The 21,560-nt window shown below is 43.4% G+C and overlaps 2 protein-coding genes across 8 annotated transcripts in view; one reads left to right on the top strand and one right to left on the bottom strand.

Moving 5' to 3' along the window:
• The window catches only part of LOC110516278 (oocyte zinc finger protein XlCOF6.1-like), a 94,203-nt gene extending 91,633 nt beyond the window's left edge, over positions 1–2,570 (bottom strand). Inside the window, exons 1-2 of one of the 7 annotated variants that reach the window (XM_036951124.1) lie at positions 1,789–2,570; positions 589–821 (exon numbers count right to left, since the gene is read on the bottom strand). In XM_036951124.1, the coding sequence (XP_036807019.1) occupies positions 589–821; positions 1,789–1,802 (247 nt within the window). In that variant the 5' untranslated portion in view covers positions 1,803–2,570. The remainder of the gene's footprint in view (positions 1–588; positions 822–1,788) is intronic. The other 6 variants (XM_036951129.1, XM_036951121.1, XM_036951122.1 and 3 more) reach the window with 6 other exon arrangements.
• Positions 1–21,560, top strand: part of LOC110516275 (zinc finger protein 501) — a 200,752-nt gene that overhangs the window by 127,946 nt on the left and 51,246 nt on the right. The window lies entirely within an intron of this gene.

Raw genomic sequence — 21,560 nt, 5'->3', positions numbered from 1 at the left:
GGGTAACGATACTTCGAGTGTGGCTGTTGTCGTTGTGTTCCTGGTTCGAGCCCAGGTAGGAGCGAGGAGAGGGACGGAAGCTATACTGTTACACTGGCAATACTAAAGTTCCTATAAGTACATACAATAGTCAAAGCTAAATGAAATACAGATGGTATTGTGTAGTCCTATAATTCCTATAATAACTACAACCTAAAACTTCTTACCTGGGAATATTGAAGACTCGTGTTAAAAGGAACCACCAGCTTTCATATGTTCTGAGCAAGGAACTTAAACGTTAGCTTTTTTACATGGCACATATTGCACTTTTACTTTCTTCTCCAACACTTTGTTTTTGCATTATTTCAACCAAATTGAACATGTTTCATTATTTGAGGCTAAATAGTTTTTATTGATGAGTTTTATTGATTATTTTAAGTTAAAATAAATGTTCATTCAGTATTGTTGTAATTGTCATTATTACAAATAAATAAATAAAATTGGCCGATTAATCGGTATCGGCTTTTTTGGTTGTCCAATAATCGGTATCAGCGTTGAAAAATCATAATCGGTTGACCTCTAATTTAGAAAGATAGAACCAGCTCTTACCATGACTAACAGTTGTCCTAATCTTCTCCTCCTCTTCTTCATCTTTAATGTTGACATTCAGCTCCAGTGTTTGACTGCAGTCTTCCAGCTTCACTGATGCCATCTCTGGATCCTGCAGAGCAAACTGGGCTCCACTGTCACAATCAGGACACAGTGACTGTAGGTTTGGACTCGGTGTGGAAGGAGAAAGGCAGGTTGGGTTTGTCCTCACTGTTGATGTTACCGGCCTCAGACTTGATCGGAGTCAGCCAGTAGTAATAAAGAGAAACATACAAAAGTTATTGTCTTCACAGTTCTGGCGCTTTCTTTATTCTCTATTAATTATGTCATTTCAATAGATCAGGTAGCTAAGCATTGACAGAACATTAAATAATTTCCCATTAGACAAAGTGCACAATTTAAATTACACAACGTTAGTGCACTTAACCTATAGATTTCCTGAATTAAAATAAATGACTCAAAAACCAATCAGTTCAAGGTTGCAGTACGTTTTAGGCAGCACTATGTACTATTTTCCTGAATAACCTTGTCTTCACTGTATTATTTCACTCAGAAACAAATTATTATTTCCCGTTCACACCATAGTAACATTTATAGCTAAAGATAAATACAACTGAATGTGTCTGAATATTAGTACACATGTAGACAACTGATACATTCAGCGCCAAGTCAAGTCTGGGACCAAAAGGCTCCTGAACAGCTTCAACTCCCAAGACATCAGACTGCTGAACAGTTAATCAAATGGCCACCCAGACAACTTGTATTGACCCCGTTAATTACTTATGTTTGCACTGGCTATATGGACACTCGCATATTCTACACTGACACTCCCTCCCACACACACACACACAGTAGTGCAACAGTGAAATTGTCTCCCTCTCTCATGCACCCGCACTGCTTGCACTGAAGTCCGTTGACGCCGATACAAAACCAATAACACGTCAAACGAACTCAGAAATCTCAAAGAAATGTGGTTTATTTAGTTATCTTGACGAGATATCGTACATTCACTCAGACAAACCCAAAGTATCTAGCTAACTTATGTGACTTGTAAAATAGTTTAATCACGTTCTTCACTCACTCGGTTTGACAGAAAAACAACACATACAATTAAAACCTTTACCAAACGTGATGATACCGATTTGTTAGCTAGAATTTGATGACATGTTCTTTCCAACGTTTGAACACGCTATTACGTACCTGTAGCCATACATTTAAAACGGAGACAAAAGGTATCATATTAACATCAAGAGTTCTGGCGCTTTCTTTATTCTGAAGAATGGCGTGCGCTTGCCCGGAAGTTCCTGTTTCGTTCACACAAATGTAATGTGTATGTGTCCACCTACTGTACAGTTAGTGAACTGCGGGGGGAAAAGTCATGTCCATTCCAGAAAAGCGGGTAAAACGACATCAGACAAAATACGAAAATGGATCAATCAAAAAACCCTCTCACTCCTTCTGTCACAGTCCAAATCACACCCCTACACAGTCTCAGGGGCCCGAGAGTGGGGAATTTCTTCATTCCCGGCAATGCTTCGGCAGTTATTTACAAAAACCTTTCAGCCGCACATACAATTATATCCAGTTTCTTAAACGTCTTGTTCGTTTGGGCAGGACAATTAATCACCTGCGTAATAAATGCCACAAAATCCACCTTCGTCACAAATCAGTGTATCAGTATCCCTCAACTGGTGAACGACATTCTGAATCTCTACAGGCTGCGGGGCATCCACTGCCATAGCTTCCACAGCTCCCGTCGCTCCTTCAACTACTTCCCGTCCTGTAGGAGACCTGCTGTACAGCACAGATCTTCAAACTCCTTCACCCTAGCAGGGCACTCTGGGAATTCGTCAACTTGAATTCTACCTCAATTGCTACACAGCACATCATCAGATTCTTCAATTACACACACTTGGCCATAAATGACCATGCTTTTCTCTATGTCATCACGGAACCGGATTATACACAACTCTTACTGGGTATATTATGTATCCCAGCATCACATGAGTAGCAGTAGCGAGCGGTGCGTGGGTCAAATCACCAAGGAAGTATATTACAACCTATGTTAGACATAATGATTCATTGATCATACCACATAATGACAACATAATGATTAATAGATTATGACAACATAATTATTCCAAGTTGACCGGTACTATACTTTCTAGACGTATAGTTAGGTAGTCGATTAAATGTATTATGTGAGAAATGGCGATGTAAAAGGATTTATGTACAAGTATTGCTATAATAACCATGATATGGAAGTAAACTTGGAGTCACGCGATGATACCGTGTGTGGTCCTCCCACCACCGCTCCGAAAACCACGCAGTTTATTACAGATTAACTTCACAGCTTGGTGAAAGTGCAAGGTTATCTTGGTACTCCTTTCCAATAAATATCGAGGGTCTTATTCTGGTGACATTGTGATCGATGCTCGACTGCCGTTTGACAAATAAAAACGTTCTCTTGTCCGTAAGAACCAAACAAAAACATCATTACTTTCACGAAACGTGTTTGTGCCGTCGTGTGCGTTAGTAGCGCAAGTCCCAATTTAAAGTGCATTCGGAAAGTATTCAGACCCCTTTACTTTTTCCACACGTTACAGCCTTATTTTTAAATAGATTAAATACAACAAAAAAATCCTTATCAATCTACACAGAATAGCCCATAATGTCAAAGCGAAAACAGGTTTTTAGAAAATGTTTGCAAATGTATGTAAATATGTAAATATAAAAAAATAAATATAAAAAACAGAAATACCTTATTTACATAAGTATTCAGACCATTTGCTATGAGATTCGAAATTGAGCTCAGGTGCATCCTGTTTCCATTGATCATCCTTGAGTTGTTTCTACAACTTAATTGGAGTCCACTTATGGTAAATTAAATGGATTGGACATGATTTGAAAAGGCTCACACCAGTCTATATAAAGGTTCAACAGTTGACAGTGCATGTTAGAGCAAAAACCAAGCCATGAGGTCGAAGGAATTTTACTGTAGAGCTCCGAGACAGGATTGATTCAAGGCACAGATCTGGGGATGGGTACCAAAACATTTCTGCAGCATTGAAGGTCCCCAAGAACACGGTGGACTCCATTATTCTTCAATGGAAGAAGTTTGGAACCACCGAGACTCTTCCTAGAGCTGGCCTTCCAGCCAAACTGAGCAATCGGGGGAGAAGGGCCTTGGTCAGGGAGGTGGCCAAGAACCTGATGGTCACTGACAGAGTGCCAGAGTTCCTCTGTGGAGATGAGAGAACCTTCCAGAAGGACAACCATCTCTGCAGCACTCCACCAATCAGGCCTTTATGGTAGAGTGGCCAGACGGAAGCCACCTCTCAGTAAAAGGCATATGACAGCCCGCTTTGAGTTTGCCAAAAGGCAGCTAAAGGACTCTCAGACCATGAGACAACAAGATTCTCTGGTCTGATGAAACCGAGATTGAACTCTTTGGCCTGAATGCCAAGCATTCCTCCATGTCTGGAGGAAACCTGACACCATCCCTACGGTGAAGCATGGAGGTGGCAGCATCATGTCTGGAGGAAACCTGGCACCATCCCTACGGTGAAGCATGGAGGTGGCAGCATCATGTCTGGAGGGAACCTGGCACCATCCCTACAGTGAAGCATGGTGGTAGCAGCATCATGCTTTGGGGATGTCTTTCAGCAGCAGGGACAAGGAGACTAGTCAGGACCGAGGGAAAGATGAACAGAGCAAAGTACAGAGAGATCCTTGATGAAAACCTGCTCCAGAGCACTCAGGACCTCAGACTAGGGTGAAGGTTATACTTCCAACAGGACAACGACCCTAAGCACACAGCAAAGATATCGTAGGAGTGGCTTCGGTACAAGTCTCTGAATGTCCTTGATCAAGTCAAATCAAATGCTTACTTACAAGCTCTTAACCAACAATGCAGTTAAGAAAAATACCTAAAGAAATAAAAGTAAGAAATAATTAAAGAGCAGCAGTAAAATAACAATTGTGAGGCTATATAAAGAGGGTACTGGTACAAAGTCAATGTGCGGGGGCACCGGTTAGTCGAGGTAATTAAGGTAATATGTACATGTAGGTAGAGTTATTAAAGTGACTATTATCTAGCCAGAGCCCGAACTTGAACCCGGTCGAACATCTCTGGGGAGACCTGAAAATAACTGTGCAGCGATGCTCCTCATCCAGCCTGACAGAGCTTGAGAGGATCTGCAAAGAAGAATGTGAGAAACTCCCCAAATTCAGGTGTGCCAAGCTTGTAGCGTCATACCCAAGAAGACTCCAGGCTGTAATCGCTGCCAGAGGTGCTTCATACAAGTACTGAGTAAAAGGTCTGAATTCTGGAAATGTGATATGTGGTTTTTTTTATACATTTGAAAAAAAAAATCTAAAAACCTGTTGTTTTTGCTGCTTTGTCATTATGGGGTATTGTGTGTAGATTTATTTTTTTCGCTCATCTATTTAATTTAATCAGAACGTGGAAAAGTCAAGGGGTCTGAATACTTTCCGAATGCACTGTATTTCCGTTAGTTTTCTCCATATTGATGTTGGTTTTAAGTTTTAGGAGACTTTTCTTAGCGGATGTACAATCATCGTGAATTGAATAATGGGTGGTTTCAGGCCCCCCGGAGTGAACAGGCCCTGGTGTGAACAGGCCCCGGTGTGAACAGGCCCCGGTGTGAACACACTCGTTCAGAAACGAGGGCTGAGGGGGCTTACATTGACAACTTCTCTTGATTGGCTAATGGGTTTCGACTGATGGCAAAGATGGCCGTGGGGATTCCCCCAAAGATGGCCGTGGGGATTCCCCCAAAGATGGCCGTGGGGATTCCCCCAAAGATGGCCGTGGGGATTCCCCCAAAGATGGCCGTGTGGATTCCCCCAAAGATGGCCGTGGGGATTCCCCCAAAGATGGCCGTGGGGATTCCCCCAAGGGCATAAGGCGAGGGTAAATGGAGGCTGTGTTTTACGTGTTTGTAACACAGCCATAGATAAGGGTGTGAAGAGGACAGGAATGTTTATCTAAACTAACATGTGACGACTTAAACACTACGTCTACATTATGTGCGAGAGTCACATGACCTGAACACGTCGGCAGTTTGGCGCCTTACAAAAAAAATAAAATAAATGTTTTGTCTCCATTGACAGTCCATGATGGGAAGTGGACAGGAGGGCATGGGACAGAGGATTGTGTAGTTTCAGGTGTATAAAGTGGTGTGCCAACTGTAGGGGATGATCAAGTTGCGGGGGATCAGAAGTGTCCGGTACAAGAGAAGTAGGTCGAGGTGGTCAGAGTGTGGGATGTGATGTGAATTGGACATTACAGTTTGTGTGAATCTCATTATACCAGAGATGAAGTTAGTGCATTAGTCCAGAGACAGAGTAGTGCATTAGTCCAGAGACAGAGTAGTGCATTAGTCCAGAGACAGAGTAGTGCATTAGTCCAGAGACAGAGTAGTGCATTAGTCCAGAGACAGAGTAGTGCATTAGTCCAGAGACAGAGTAGTGCATTAGTCCAGAGACAGAGTAGTGCATTAGTCCAGAGACAGAGTAGTGCATTAGTCCAGAGACAGAGTAGTGCATTAGTCCAGAGACAGAGTAGTGCATTAGTCCAGAGACAGAGTAGTGCATTAGTCCAGAGACAGAGTAGTGCATTAGTCCAGAGACAGAGTAGTGCATTAGGTGTCATATGCCGAGGCAGTGAAGAAAGTAGAGGATGTATCAAGGGTGAGGGATTCTGAGAGGAGCCCTGTGAGTAGTAGATCTGTACCAGTACAGAGGGATACTGAGAGGAGCCCTGTGAGTAGTAGATCTGTACCAGTACAGAGGGATACTGAGAGGAGCCCTGTGAGTAGATCTGTACCAGTATAGAGGGATTCTGAGAGGAGCCCTGTGAGTAGTAGATCTGTACCAGTACAGAGTGATACTGAGAGGAGCCCTGTGAGTAGATCTGTACCAGTACAGAGGGATACTGAGAGGAGCCCTGTGAGTAGTAGATCTGTACCAGTACAGAGGGATACTGAGAGGAGCCCTGTGAGTAGTAGATCTGTACCAGTACAGAGGGATTCTGAGAGGAGCCCTGTGAGTAGTAGATCTGTACCAGTACAGAGGGATACTGAGAGGAGCCCTGTGAGTAGATCTGTACCAGTACAGAGGGATACTGAGAGGAGCCCTGTGAGTAGATCTGTACCAGTACAGAGGGATACTGTAGGTCAATGAGTGATACGTTTCAGTAAGGTTGGCTTAGTGTTCACAGCAAATGGTTATCAACTGTACAGCAGAAATGGAGTGTAAATCACAGACAATAGATGTGGCAGCAGTAGAGAAGTACTTCAACGTACGAGACTGGAGATCAGAGGAGTTACAGGGGGGTGTCCTGTTCTCCCAGGTCATCGGCATGAAGCAGGAGCAGATAGGGTCACAGTAGCAATGTCCCTCTTGGAGGGAACGCAACACCCTGCTACACTCACCTCCCCACGGAGTGAAAGAGGTATGTGATTGTAGGTGCAGGTAAGGATGACAGAGGCAGAGAATATGACCATTTACTGGGAATTTATTTCCTTGACACGGGTCATTTGAGGAAAAGGCGCTAGATGGAACCAAAGCAAAGAAAGTAGAAGTTAAAGAGCCCCCTCTCCTACCCTTACCTACCCATCTTAGCACCACCTGGCGCGCTAACCAAAACACAGGGGGTGGTCCGCCCAGGTCTTACCTAGTGTGCATAGACCTAGTAAATACTAGGGATATGTATGCCTCTTGCCTAAGCACTCCCAATGAGCCTTCCCAAGGAGCCTTCCCTTTTCCCCCCAGGAACAAATAAAACAGAATAATACAAACTTAAAGTGAACAATTTCAATCACCCCCCCCATAAAAAAAACTAAGTCCTATGGCATACACAGACCTCTGCAGGACTGCTACAAAATACTGGCAACATATTATACAGGACATACCAAGACGCTCTCTCTTCCTAACAAAGGAACACTTGCTTTTAAAGCTATGAATGAGTCGGTAATTGCCAACAGCTGTATTCCCTAACGAGAGGGCGGGGTTAGAGTGCCACTCTGCAATGGTGCCGACCAATCAGCTGCTTTGGACTTCAGGAAGCCATTTCCTGAAATACACACATACAAACAAACCCACAACACAGAAACTGGGGAACGTAACAAGCATGGTACATATAGGGTCACAGTAGTATGGAGCAGGAGTAGATAGGGTCACAGTAGTATGGAGCAGGAGTAGATAGGGTCACAGTAGCATGGAGCAGGAGTAGATAGGGTCACAGTAGCATGGAGCAGGAGTAGATAGGGTCACAGTAGCATGGAGCAGGAGTAGATAGGGTCACAGTAGTATGGAGCAGGAGTAGATAGGGTCACAGTAGTATGGAGCAGGAGTAGATAGGGTCACAGTAGCATGGAGCAGGAGTAGATAGGGTCACAGTAGCATGATCTAGGAGTAGATAGGGTCACAGTAGCATGGAGCAGGAGTAGATAGGGTCACAGTAGCATGGAGCAGGAGTAGATAGGGTCACAGTAGCATGGAGCAGGAGTAGATAGGGTCACAGTAGCATGGAGCAGGAGTAGATAGGGTCACAGTAGCATGGAGCAGGAGTAGATAGGGTCACAGTAGTATGATGCAGGAGTAGTTAGGGTCACAGTAGCATGGAGCAGGAGTAGATAGGGTCACAGTAGCATGGAGCAGGAGTAGATAGGGTCACAGCAGTATGATGTAGGAGTAGATAGGGTCACAGTAGCATGGAGAAGGAGTAGATAGGGTCACAGTAGTATGATGTAGGAGTAGATAGGGTCACAGTAGTATGATGCAGGAGTAGATAGGGTCACAGTAGCATGGAGCAGGAGTAGATAGGGTCACAGTAGTATGATGTAGGAGTAGATAGGGTCACAATAGTATGATGTAGGAGTAGATAGGGTCACAGTAGCATGGAGCAGGAGTAGATAGGGTCACAGTAGCATGGAGCAGGAGTAGATAGGGTCACAGTAGTATGATGCAGGAGTAGATAGGGTCACAGTAGCATGGAGCAGGAGTAGATAGGGTCACAGTAGCATGATGTAGGAGTAGATAGGGTCACAGTAGTATGGAGCAGGAGTAGATAGGGTCACAGTAGCATGGAGCAGGAGTAGATAGGGTCACAGTAGCATGATCTAGGAGTAGATAGGGTCACAGTTGCATGGAGCAGGAGTATATAGGGTCACAGTAGCATGGAGCAGGAGTAGATAGGGTCACAGTAGCATGGAGCAGGAGTAGATAGGGTCACAGTAGTATGGAGCAGGAGTAGATAGGGTCACAGTAGCATGGAGCAGGAGTAGATAGGGTCACAGTAGTATGGAGCAGGAGTAGATAGGGTCACAGTAGTATGGAGCAGGAGTAGATAGGGTCACAGTAGCATGGAGCAGGAGTAGATAGGGTCACAGTAGCATGGAGCAGGAGTAGATAGGGTCACAGTAGCATGGAGCAGGAGTAGACAGGGTCACAGTAGTGGGTTTTTAATAAGTGTACGGTTAGTTGGAAGGTGTTTTTTTCCCCTTTCCCATTGTCCCGTTTTGCCACACAAAGTATAATGGATTTATACGCTAGTCCAGTTGGGGGTGGTAATGTAACATATTGTATGCCAACCGCCGTTAAACCCCACTGAAGAAGAAGAAGAAGAACGACGACTCACTGTTGTGCTGTCAATATGCTCACCTTTGTGTCCGTTTCAAATGCATTACTACAGGTATGTAATAGCACGTTTACACTTTATAATATCGAAAGAACGTGTCATAACATGTTAGGTAACAAACCTGTCAAGGTGTTATGACGTGTTATTTTTGTGTCAAGCCGAATGCGTGAAAAACGCGCTAAAAACACATCTAACGTTAGACTTTGGGTTTGATTTAATTAATATACAGTTCGACAATGTAATTTTCATAAAGATTCAATTCATTTTAGATTTCTGAGTTCGTTTTTACACGTTATTGGTTTTCTGTAAAATGTTGTTCACAAGCTGGTAAAATGGCGTCGCATACTCGGTCAACAGACTAAAGTGCAGGCTGCCTCTTCGCTCTGGGAGACGGTAATGTGTAGTCTAGAAGGGATCCAGCTTTTGTCAAATTAACTTCATATGTGACTTTTAGTAGCAGTTTAGGATAATTAACATAGCAGGTTAGGATAATTCGGTTTGGGTTAGCTAAAATGTTAGGGTTATCGAAAATGCAAAGAAAATCAACCTTTTGACGGTAATTTGACAAAAGCTGGATCCCTTCTAGCCATGACCCCGAAGTCCCGGGGCCTCGTTGATAAACTGCATACATACAAAATATACCACTAAACACGCGTGAGCCAGTTTTCACTCAAATGTTGGCACTTAGAAAAACTGAACTTGACGTGAGAATGTGGGTTCTCCAACCCTGTTCCTGCAAGGCTACTGTCCTGTAGGTTTTAACTCCAACCCTGTTCCTGCAAGGCTACTATCCTGTAGGTTTTGTCTCCAACCCTGTTCCTGCAAGGCTACTGTCCTGTAGGTTTTAACTCCAACCCTGTTCCTGCAAGGCTACTATCCTGTAGGTTTTGTCTCCAACCCTGTTCCTGCAAGGCTACTGTCCTGTAGGTTTTATCTCCAACCCTGTTCCTGCAAGGCTACTGTCCTGTAGGTTTTGTCTCCAACCCTGTTCCTGCAAGGCTACTGTCCTGTAGGTTTTAACTCCAACCCTGTTCCTGCAAGGCTACTGTCCTGTAGGTTTTAACTCCAACCCTGTTCCTGCAAGGCTACTGTCCTGTAGGTTTTAACTCCAACCCTGTTCCTGCAAGGTTACTATCCTGTAGCAAAAACAAAAACCTACAGGAGGGTAGCTCTCCAGGAACAGGGTTGGAGTGAAAACCTACAGGAGGGTAGCTCTCCAGGAACAGGGTTGGAGCAAAAAACCTACAGGCGATTTAAGACTGAGACTCTTAGGGCCTCCCGAGTGGTGCAGTGGTCTAAGGCAGTGCTAACTGTGCCACTAGAGATTCTGGGTTTGAGTCCAGGCTCAGTCGCAGCCGGCCGCAACCGGGAGACTCGTGGGGAGGCGCACAATTGGCCCAGCGTCATCCGGTTTAGGGGAGGGTTTGACCAGCAGGGATGTCCTTGTCCCATCGGGCACTAGCGACTGCTGTGGCGAGGCCGGGAGCAGACTTGACTTCGCTGTTGGAAAAAAGTTTCTGGGAAATAGGTCAACCAGAGGGCTGGTAAATATATTTATTCTAGATACGGGATGTCTCCTTCAGTGACGGGAGATCAATGTGTTGTGTGACAGGTGTTAGGTTCTAACATGAACCGAGTACAACTCACGGACGATTAGTGAAACTCAAACTAAGTGAATTCACCCAAAGGATCGAACAGCTGAACAGACAGACATTGTTCCACCAGTGGTTGTGTGTATGTATGTGTGTGTATATATATATATATATATATATATACACACACTAGAGGTCGACCGATTATGATTTTTCAATGCCGATACTGGTTATTGGAGGACCAAAAAAAGCAGATACCGATTAATCTGCTGTTTAAAAATATATATATTTATATATTTAAATGTATGTATATATATATATATATATATATATATATATATGTATGTATGTATGTATATATATATGTATGTATTTAAATGTATGTGTATGTATGTGTGTGTGTGTGTGTGTGTGTGTGTATATATATGTATGTATATATATATATATATATATATATATATATATATATATATATATATATATATATTTGTAATAATGACAATTGCAACAATACTGAATGAACAATGAACACTTTTATTTTAACTTAATATAATACATCAATAAAATCAATTTAGTCTCAAGTAAATAATGAAACATGTTCAATTTGGTCTAAATAATGCAAAAACAAAGTGTTGGAGAAGAAAGTAAAAGTGCAATATGTGCCATGTAAGAAAGCTAACGTTTCAGTTCCTTGCTCAGAACATGAGAACATATGAAAGCTGGTGGTTCCTTTTAACATGAGTCTTCAATATTCCCAGGTAAGAAGTTTTAGGTTGTAGTTATTATAGGACTATTTGTCTCTATACCATTTGTATTTCATATACCTTTGACTATTGGATGTTCTAATAGGTAGTTTAGTATTGCCAGCCTCATCTCGGGAGTTGATAGGCTTGAAGTCATAAACAGCGCAATTACTTGAAGCATTATGAAGAGCTGCTGGCAAACGCAGTAAAGTGCTGTTTGAATGAATGCTTACGAGCCTGCTGCTGCCTACCACCACTCAGTCAGACTGCTCTATCAAATCGTAGACTTCATTATAACATAATAACACACAGAAATATGAGCCTTAGGTCATTAATATGGTAAAATCTGGAAACTATCATTCCCGAAAACAAAACGTTTAATCTTTCAGTGAAATACGGAACTGTTCCGTATTTTATCTAACGGGTGGCATCCCTAAGTCTAAATATTCCTGTTACATTGCACAACCTTCAATGTTATGTTATAATTACCTAAAATTCTGGCAAATAAGTTCGCAATGAGCCAGGCGGCCCCAACTGTTGCATGTACCCTGACTCTGCGTGCAATGAACGCAAGATAAGTGACACAATTTCCATAGTTTAATATTGCCTGCTAACATGATTTTCTTTTCGCTAAATATGCAGGTTTAAAAATATATACTTCTGTGTATTGATTTTAAGAAAGGCATTGATGTTTATGGTTAGGTACATTCGTGTAACGATTGTGCTTTTTTTTCCGCAAATGTGTTTTTGTTAAATCATCCCCAGTTTGGCGAAGTTGGCTGTCTTTGTTAGGAACAAATAGTCTTCACACAGTTCGCAACGAGCCAGGCGGCCCAAACTGCTGCATATACCCTGACTCTGTTGCACAGAACGCAAGAGAAGTGACACAATTTCCCTAGTTAAAATAAATTCATGTTAGCAGGCAATATTAACTAAATATACAGGTTTAAAAAGATATACTTGTGTATTGATTTTAAGGAGTTGTTGTTTATGGTTAGGTACACATTGGTGAACTGACAGTGCTTTTTTTCGCGACTGCGCTTGTTAAATCACCCGTTTGGCGAAGTAGGCTGTGATTCAATGATAAATTAACAGGCACCGCATCGATTATATGCAACGCAGGACAACCTAGATAACTACTCATGGTTGGTGATAATACTAGTTTAACTTGTGATTATGTTAAGATTGATTGTTTTTGTTATAAGATACGTTTAATGCTAGCTAGCACCTTACCTTGACTCCTTGCAGCACTCGCACAACAGCTGGTCAGCCTGCCACGCAGTCTCCTCGTGGAGTGCAATGTAATCGGCGTCCAAAAATGCTGATTACCGATTGATATGAAAACTTGAAATCAGCCCTAATTAATCAGCCATCCCTCTAATATATAGCTCAATTTGGGTGGAGTCTCCTCCTCCTCTCTAAACATGACAACTTTATTGTTAGGCAGGAAGTGATGTGGGTAATAAACTGTTCCTTCTCCCTTAATGTGACCTGTCCTTACCTCCTTTCCTCACTAAACCACCTCTGTCCACGCTTATCAGTGACTGCAACCACGTGATGGCCTTTCCTTCACTCAGTACATTCCAAACTTAATTGCCTCCACCACATACATTCCTCCTACAGAAAACCATTAACTTCTGGCGTAGAAAACAGACTATGGCTCTTCTACGTCTGCATAGCCTGGTTCCTCTCTAGGTTTCTTCCTAGGTTTTGGCCTTTCTAGGTAGTTTTTCCCAGGCACTGTGCTTCTTCACCTGCATTGCTTGCTGTTTGTGGGGTTTTAGGCTGGGTTTCTGTACAGCACTTTGTGACATCGGCTGATGTAAGAAGGGCTTTATAAATACATTTGATTGTACTATTTTCCTGAATATCAATCATAGTGCTGCTTAAAACATACTGCAACCTTGTACTAAATGGTTTTTTGTTGTTGTCATTTTATGCATTTAATTGAATTTCAGAAATGTATTATAGGTTATGTGCAGCTAGTGTGCAGTTGTCTAATGGGAATCAGTGAATGTTTTGTTGTCGAAGCTTAGCTACCTGATCTATTGAAATGAGATGATTTGAACGAGAACAAATATCATATATTTTTAGAGAATAAAGAAAAGTACCAGAACTGTCAAGACAATAACTTTTTGTGTCCGTTTGTCTTTATTACTACAGACCGACTCCGATCAAGTCTGAGGCCGTTAACGTCAACAGTGAGGACAAACCCAACCTGTCACTCTCCTTCCACACTGAGTAGAAACCCACAGTCACTGGGTCCTGATTGTGACAGTGGAGCCCAGTTTGCACTGCAGGATCCAGAGATGGCATCAGTGAAGCTGGAAGACTGCAGTCAAACACTGGAGCTGAATGTCAACATTAAAGATGAAGAAGAAGAGGAGGAGATTGGTACATCTGTTTCTCATGGTAAGAGCAGGTTCTGTCTACAGCATTTTATATTGAAAGTAAAGTGTTTATTGCTTCAATAGAACGATCAGGGGTGTGCAACTATAGTGTGTTTTCCTTCAACAGAAAACACATTAGGCAGAAAATAGCTTCATTTTCATCCGATGACAACAGAACTGCAACACTAGCAGCCACACAAGTAAATGAGCTTACAATGAAACAGCAAGGTATATTATTTTTTGTCGTTGCTAAAACGATGCATGGTCATCATATTTCTAATGTTTATCATAGAAAGAATGTAGCCAGCTACATTTCCTGATATAATGTGTCGCTTGAAGTGAATCTGGCATTTTACTGGAGAAAAGTAGTCTGGCTACACCAAGATAAGTACCAGAGTAGCTCCACATCAGTCAGAGTGCTGTCTGCTGATAGAATGATGGAGAACAGTAGCTCCACATCAGTCAGTGTGTTGTCTGCTGATAGAATGATGGAGAACAGTAGCTCCACATCAGTCAGAGTGCTGTCTGCTGATAGAATGATGGAGAACAGTAGCTCCACATCAGTCTGTCTGCTGATAGAATGATGGAGAACAGTAGCTCCACATCAGTGCTGTCTGCTGATAGAATGATGGAGAACAGTAGCTCCACATCAGAGAGCTGTCTGCTGATAGAATGATGGAGAACAGTAGCTCCACATCAGTGCTGTCTGCTGATAGAATGATGGAGAACAGTAGCTCCACATCAGTGTTGTCTGCTGATAGAATGATGGAGAACAGTAGCTTCACATCAGTCAGAGTGCTGTCTGCTGATAGAATGATGGAGAACAGTAGCTCCACATCAGTCAGTGTGCTGTCTGCTGATAGAATGATGGAGAACAGTAGCTCCACATCAGTCAGAGTGCTGTCTGCTGATAGAATGATGGAGAACAGTAGCTCCACATCAGTCAGCGTGCTGTCTGCTGATAGAATGATGGAGAACAGTAGCTCCACATCAGTCAGAGTGCTGTCTGCTGATAGAATGATGGAGAACAGTAGCTCCACATCAGTCAGTGTGTTGTCTGCTGATAGAATGATGGAGAACAGTAGCTCCACATCAGTCAGAGTGGTGTCTGCTGATAGAATGATGGAGAACAGTAGCTCCACATCAGTCAGAGTGCTGTCTGCTGATAGAATGATGGAGAACAGTAGCTCCACATCAGTCTGTCTGCTGATAGAATGATGGAGAACAGTAGCTCCACATCAGAGAGCTGTCTGCTGATAGAATGATGGAGAACAGTAGCTCCACATCAGTGCTGTCTGCTGATAGAATGATGGAGAACAGTAGCTCCACATCAGTGCTGTCTGCTGATAGAATGATGGAGAACAGTAGCTCCACATCAGTCAGTGTGCTGTCTGCTGATAGAATGATGGAGAACAGTAGCTCCACATCAGTCAGAGTGCTGTCTGCTGATAGAATGATGGAGAACAGTAGCTCCACATCAGTCAGCGTGCTGTCTGCTGATAGAATGATGGAGAACAGTAGCTCCACATCAGTCAGAGTGCTGTCTGCTGATAGAATGATGGAGAACAGTAGCTCCACATCAGTCAGAGTTCTGTCTGCTGATAGAATGATGGAGAACAGTAGCTCCACATCAGAGAGCTGTCTGCTGATAGAATGATGGAGAACAGTAGCTCCACATCAGTGCTGTCTGCTGATAGAATGATGGAGAACAGTAGCTCCCCATCAGAGTGCTGTCTGCTGATAGAATGATGGAGAACAGTAGCTCCACATCAGTCAGAGTGCTGCCTGCTGATAGAATGATGGAGAACAGTAGCTCCACATCAGTCAGAGTGCTGTCTGCTGATAGAATGATGGAGAACAGTAGCTCCACATCAGTCAGAGTGTTGTCTGCTGATAGAATGATGGAGAACAGTAGCTCCACATCAGTGCTGTCTGCTGATAGAATGATGGAGAACAGTAGCTCCCCATCAGAGTGCTGTCTGCTGATAGAATGATGGAGAACAGTAGCTCCACATCAGTCAGAGTGCTGCCTGCTGATAGAATGATGGAGAACAGTAGCTCCACATCAGTCAGAGTGCTGTCTGCTGATAGAATGATGGAGAACAGTAGCTCCACATCAGTCAGAGTGTTGTCTGCTGATAGAATGATGGAGAACAGTAGCTTCACATCAGTCAGAGTGCTGTCTGCTGATAGAATGATGGAGAACAGTAGCTCCACATCAGTCAGCGTGCTGTCTGCTGATAGAATGATGGAGAACAGTAGCTCCACATCAGTCAGAGTGCTGTCTGCTGATAGAATGTTGGAGAACAGTAGCTTCACATCAGTCAGAGTGCTGTCTGCTGATAGAATGATGGAGAACAGTAGCTTCACATCAGTCAGAGTGCTGTCTGCTGATAGAATGATGGAGAACAGTAGCTCCACATCAGTCAGCGTGCTGTCTGCTGATAGAATGATGGAGAACAGTAGCTCCACATCAGAGTGCTGTCTGCTGATAGAATGATGGAGAACAGTAGCTCCACATCAGTCAGAGTGCTGTCTGCTGATAGAATGATGGAGAACAGTAGCTCCACATCAGTCAGCGTGCTGTCTGCTGATAGAATGATGGAGAACAGTAGCTACACATCAGTCAGAGTGCTGTCTGCTGATAGAATGATGGAGAACAGTAGCTCCACATCAGTCAGCGTGCTGTCTGCTGATAGAATGATGGAGAACAGTAGCTCCACATCAGAGTGCTGTCTGCTGATAGAATGATGGAGAACAGTAGCTCCACATCAGTCAGAGTGCTGTCTGCTGATAGAATGATGGAGAACAGTAGCTCCACATCAGTCAGAGTGCTGTCTGCTGATAGAATGATGGAGAACAGTAGCTCCACATCAGTCAGCGTGCTGTCTGCTGATAGAATGATGGAGAACAGTAGCTCCACATCAGTCAGTGCTGTCTGCTGATAGAATGATGGAGAACAGTAGCTCCACATCAGTTAGAGTGCTGTCTGCTGATAGAATGATGGAGAACAGTAGCTCCACATCAGTCAGAGTGCTGTCTGCTGATAGAATGATGGAGAACAGTAGCTCCACATCAGTCAGCGTGCTGTCTGCTGATAGAATGATGGAGAACAGTAGCTCCACATCAGTCAGAGTGCTGTCTGCTGATAGAATGATGGAGAACAGTAGCTCCACATCAGAGTGCTGTCTGCTGATAGAATGATGGAGAACAGTAGCTACACATCAGTGTGCTGTCTGCTGATAGAATGATGGAGAACAGTAGCTCCCCATCAGAGTGTTGTCTGCTGATAGAATGATGGAGAACAGTAGCTCCACATCCGTCAGAGTGTTGTCTGCTGATAGAATGATGGAGAACAGTAGCTCCACATCAGTCAGAGTGCTGTCTGCTGATAGAATGATGGAGAACAGTAGCTCCACATCAGTCAGAGTGCTGTCTGCTGATAGAATGATGGAGAACAGTAGCTCCACATCAGTCAGCGTGCTGTCTGCTGATAGAATGATGGAGAACAGTAGCTCCACATCAGAGTGCTGTCTGCTGATAGAATGATGGAGAACAGTAGCTCCACATCAGTCAGAGTGCTGTCTGCTGATAGAATGATGGAGAACAGTAGCTCCACATCAGAGTGCTGTCTGCTGATAGAATGATGGAGAACAGTAGCTACACATCAGTGTGCTGTCTGCTGATAGAATGATGGAGAACAGTAGCTCCCCATCAGAGTGTTGTCTGCTGATAGAATGATGGAGAACAGTAGCTCCACATCCGTCAGAGTGTTGTCTGCTGATAGAATGATGGAGAACAGTAGCTCCACATCAGTCAGAGTGCTGTCTGCTGATAGAATGATGGAGAACAGTAGCTCCACATCAGTCAGAGTGCTGTCTGCTGATAGAATGATGGAGAACAGTAGCTCCACATCAGTCAGCGTGCTGTCTGCTGATAGAATGATGGAGAACAGTAGCTCCACATCAGAGTGCTGTCTGCTGATAGAATGATGGAGAACAGTAGCTCCACATCAGTCAGAGTGCTGTCTGCTGATAGAATGATGGAGAACAGTAGCTCCACATCAGAGTGCTGTCTGCTGATAGAATGATGGAGAACAGTAGCTACACATCAGTGTGCTGTCTGCTGATAGAATGATGGAGAACAGTAGCTCCACATCAGTCAGCGTGCTGTCTGCTGATAGAATGATGGAGAACAGTAGCTCCACATCAGTCAGTGCTGTCTGCTGATAGAATGACGGAGAACAGTAGCTCCACATCAGTTAGAGTGCTGTCTGCTGATAGAATGATGGAGAACAGTAGCTCCACATCAGAGTGCTGTCTGCTGATAGAATGATGGAGAACAGTAGCTCCACATCAGTCAGAGTGCTGTCTGCTGATAGAATGATGGAGAACAGTAGCTCCACATCAGTCAGCGTGCTGTCTGCTGATAGAATGATGGAGAACAGTAGCTCCACATCAGTCAGAGTGCTGTCTGCTGATAGAATGATGGAGAACAGTAGCTCCACATCAGAGTGCTGTCTGCTGATAGAATGATGGAGAACAGTAGCTACACATCAGTGTGCTGTCTGCTGATAGAATGATGGAGAACAGTAGCTCCCCATCAGAGTGTTGTCTGCTGATAGAATGATGGAGAATAGTAGCTCCACATCAGTCAGAGTGCTGTCTGCTGATAGAATGATGGAGAACAGTAGCTCCACATCAGTCAGAGTGCTGTCTGCTGATAGAATGATGGAGAACAGTAGCTCCACATCAGTCAGCGTGCTGTCTGCTGATAGAATGATGGAGAACAGTAGCTCCACATCAGTCAGAGTGCTGCCTGCTGATAGAATGATGGAGAACAGTAGCTCCACATCAGAGTGCTGTCTGCTGATAGAATGATGGAGAACAGTAGCTCCACATCAGTCAGAGTGCTGTCTGCTGATAGAATGATGGAGAACAGTAGCGCCACATCAGTCAGAGAGCTGTCTGCTGATAGAATGATGGAGAACAGTAGCTACACATCAGTCAGAGTGCTGTCTGCTGATAGAATGATGGAGAACAGTAGCTCCACATCAGTCTGTCTGCTGATAGGATGATGGAGAACAGTAGCTCCACATCAGTCAGAGTGCTGTCTGCTGATAGAATGATGGAGAACAGTAGCTCCACATCAGAGTGCTGTCTGCTGATAGAAAGATGGAGAACAGTAGCTCCACATCAGTCAGAGGGCTGTCTGCTGATAGAATGATGGAGAACAGTAGCTCCACATCAGTCAGAGAGCTGCCTGCTGATAGAATGATGGAGAACAGTAGCTCCACATCAGTCAGAGGGCTGCCTGCTGATAGAATGATGGAGAACAGTAGCTCCACATCAGTCAGAGGGCTGCCTGCTGATAGAATGATGGAGAACAGTAGCTCCACATCAGTCAGAGTGCTGTCTGCTGATAGAATGATGGAGAACAGTAGCTCCACATCAGTCAGAATGGTGTAACTGTAGAACATGATGTCATATCTGATGCTGAGCAGAAATTACAATAAGCATCTTTAGATCTGCCTTTACAAAACACAGAAAATACATTTGTTCAGTGTTTTTATTTATTTTTTCCTGTGTGACAATTGCAGAATTCTGCGTTAACGTGACCCCTGCTATAAGAGCAGGTTTTTATCTAAGTTTGTGTTGATCGTTCCAACTTCCCACTGTGTATGAAAAGTTGCAGTAGAACTGTTTCATGATGAACTGTTTCAATGAGAAGGTAGATGTTATTTCATGCTACTGACACTTGCATGGTTTGACACCAGTATTGCCAGCATTTGTTTTATTCACTGGGCTGTCTGGAGTGTTCAGAGAGTAGACTGAAGAAGTGAAGTAGACAAACTGCCAGTGTTTTAAAGTTCTGTGAAATGAGTCTGTGTAGTTTACTAACCCTTGTTATAGTGAGAGGAGGATGATATGAAATGAGTCTGTGTAGTTTACATACAGTGCCTTGCGAAAGTATTCGGCCCCCTTGAACTTTGCGACCTTTTGCCACATTTCAGGCTTCAAACATAAAGATATAAAACTGTATTTTTTTGTGAAGAATCAACAACAAGTGGGACACAATCATGAAGTGGAACGACATTTATTGGATATTTCAAACCTTTTTAACAAATCAAAAACTGAAAAATTGGGCGTGCAAAATTATTATTAATAGAAGGGGAGGGGTTAAAAGGCCCCTCCCTCCTTACATTTACAGGGTTTTATACTACGGATTAACAATATATATTCATTGTAGAGGTTTAGTATTGTTCTACAGTTATATTTTAGTTATCTCTCTCTCTCTCTCTTTCTGCCTCATGATAAAGAGGCCCCTGTGTTGTAAAGCTTTTGACTGGTAGTCGCCCGGTACAGGCAGAAGAGGATATGATGTCATGTGTTTATCACACCAACTGACTGGTTCTTCTGTTGTTGTTCACACAGGGGACCATGTTGAGACATTCTCTACATCCATAGAGCAACAGCAGGAAGATCAGAGAGCTAAGAGGTCTCACCACTGCCCACATTGTGAGGAGGTTTTCCCATTTCTATCAGGACTAAAAATACACCTACAAATACACACAGGAGAGAGTCCGTATTCCCCCTCTGACTATGGGAAGAGATTCACAACATCACATTCTCTGACAGTTCACCAGAGTGTGCACTCTGGAGAGAAGCCTTACTCCTGCTCTGACTGTGGGAAGAGTTTCTCTCGACTGAGCCATTTAAAAAGACACCAAAGTATACATAAAGGAGAGAAGCCTTACTCCTGCTCTGACTGTGGGGAGAGTTTCGCTCAACTGGGGACTTTAAAAAAACACCAACGTATTCACACAGGCGAGAAGCCTTACTTCTGTTCTGACTGTGGGAAGAATTTCTCCCGATTGGATACCTTAAAAACACATGAACGTATACATACAGGAGAGAAGCTTTACTCCTGCTCTCATTGTGGCAAATGCTTCACAACATCAACTGAGCTAAAAGTTCATCAGAGAACACACACAGGAGAGAAGCCTTACTCCTGCTCTGACTGTGGGGTGAGTTTCTCTCGACTGGGCCACTTAAAAACACATGAAAGTATACATACAGGAGAGAAGCCTTACTACTGCTCTGACTGTGTGAAATTCTTCACAACATCAACTGAGCTAAAAGTTCATCAGAGAACACACACAGGAGAGAAGCCCTACTCCTGCTCTGACTGCGGGGCGAGTTTCTCGCAACTGGGCAACTTAAAAACACATGAACGAATACATACAGGAGAGAAGCCTTATTACTGCTCTGACTGTAGAAAATGTTTTAAAACATCAACTGGGCTAAAAGTTCACCAGAGAACACACACAGGAGAGAAGCCTTACACCTGCTCTCACTGTGGTGTGAGTTTCTCTCGATTGGGACACTTAAAAACACATGAACGTATACATACAAGAGAGAAGCCTTAAACATGCTCTTGACTGTGGGGTGAGTTTCTCTTGACTAGGCAACTTAAAACCCCATAAAAGTATACACACCTTATTACTAGAGCTGTGGCGGCCATGACGTTGTGTCAGCCGGTGATTGTCATATAAATAGTTACCGGTCTCATGGTAATTGAC

Source organism: Oncorhynchus mykiss, chromosome 18, assembly GCF_013265735.2.
Source record: "Oncorhynchus mykiss isolate Arlee chromosome 18, USDA_OmykA_1.1, whole genome shotgun sequence".
In the NCBI taxonomy this organism is placed as follows: Eukaryota; Metazoa; Chordata; class Actinopteri; order Salmoniformes; family Salmonidae; genus Oncorhynchus; species Oncorhynchus mykiss.
The sequence above is the reverse complement of the archived record's forward strand: the minus strand, read 5'-3'. Positions and strand labels throughout refer to the sequence as shown.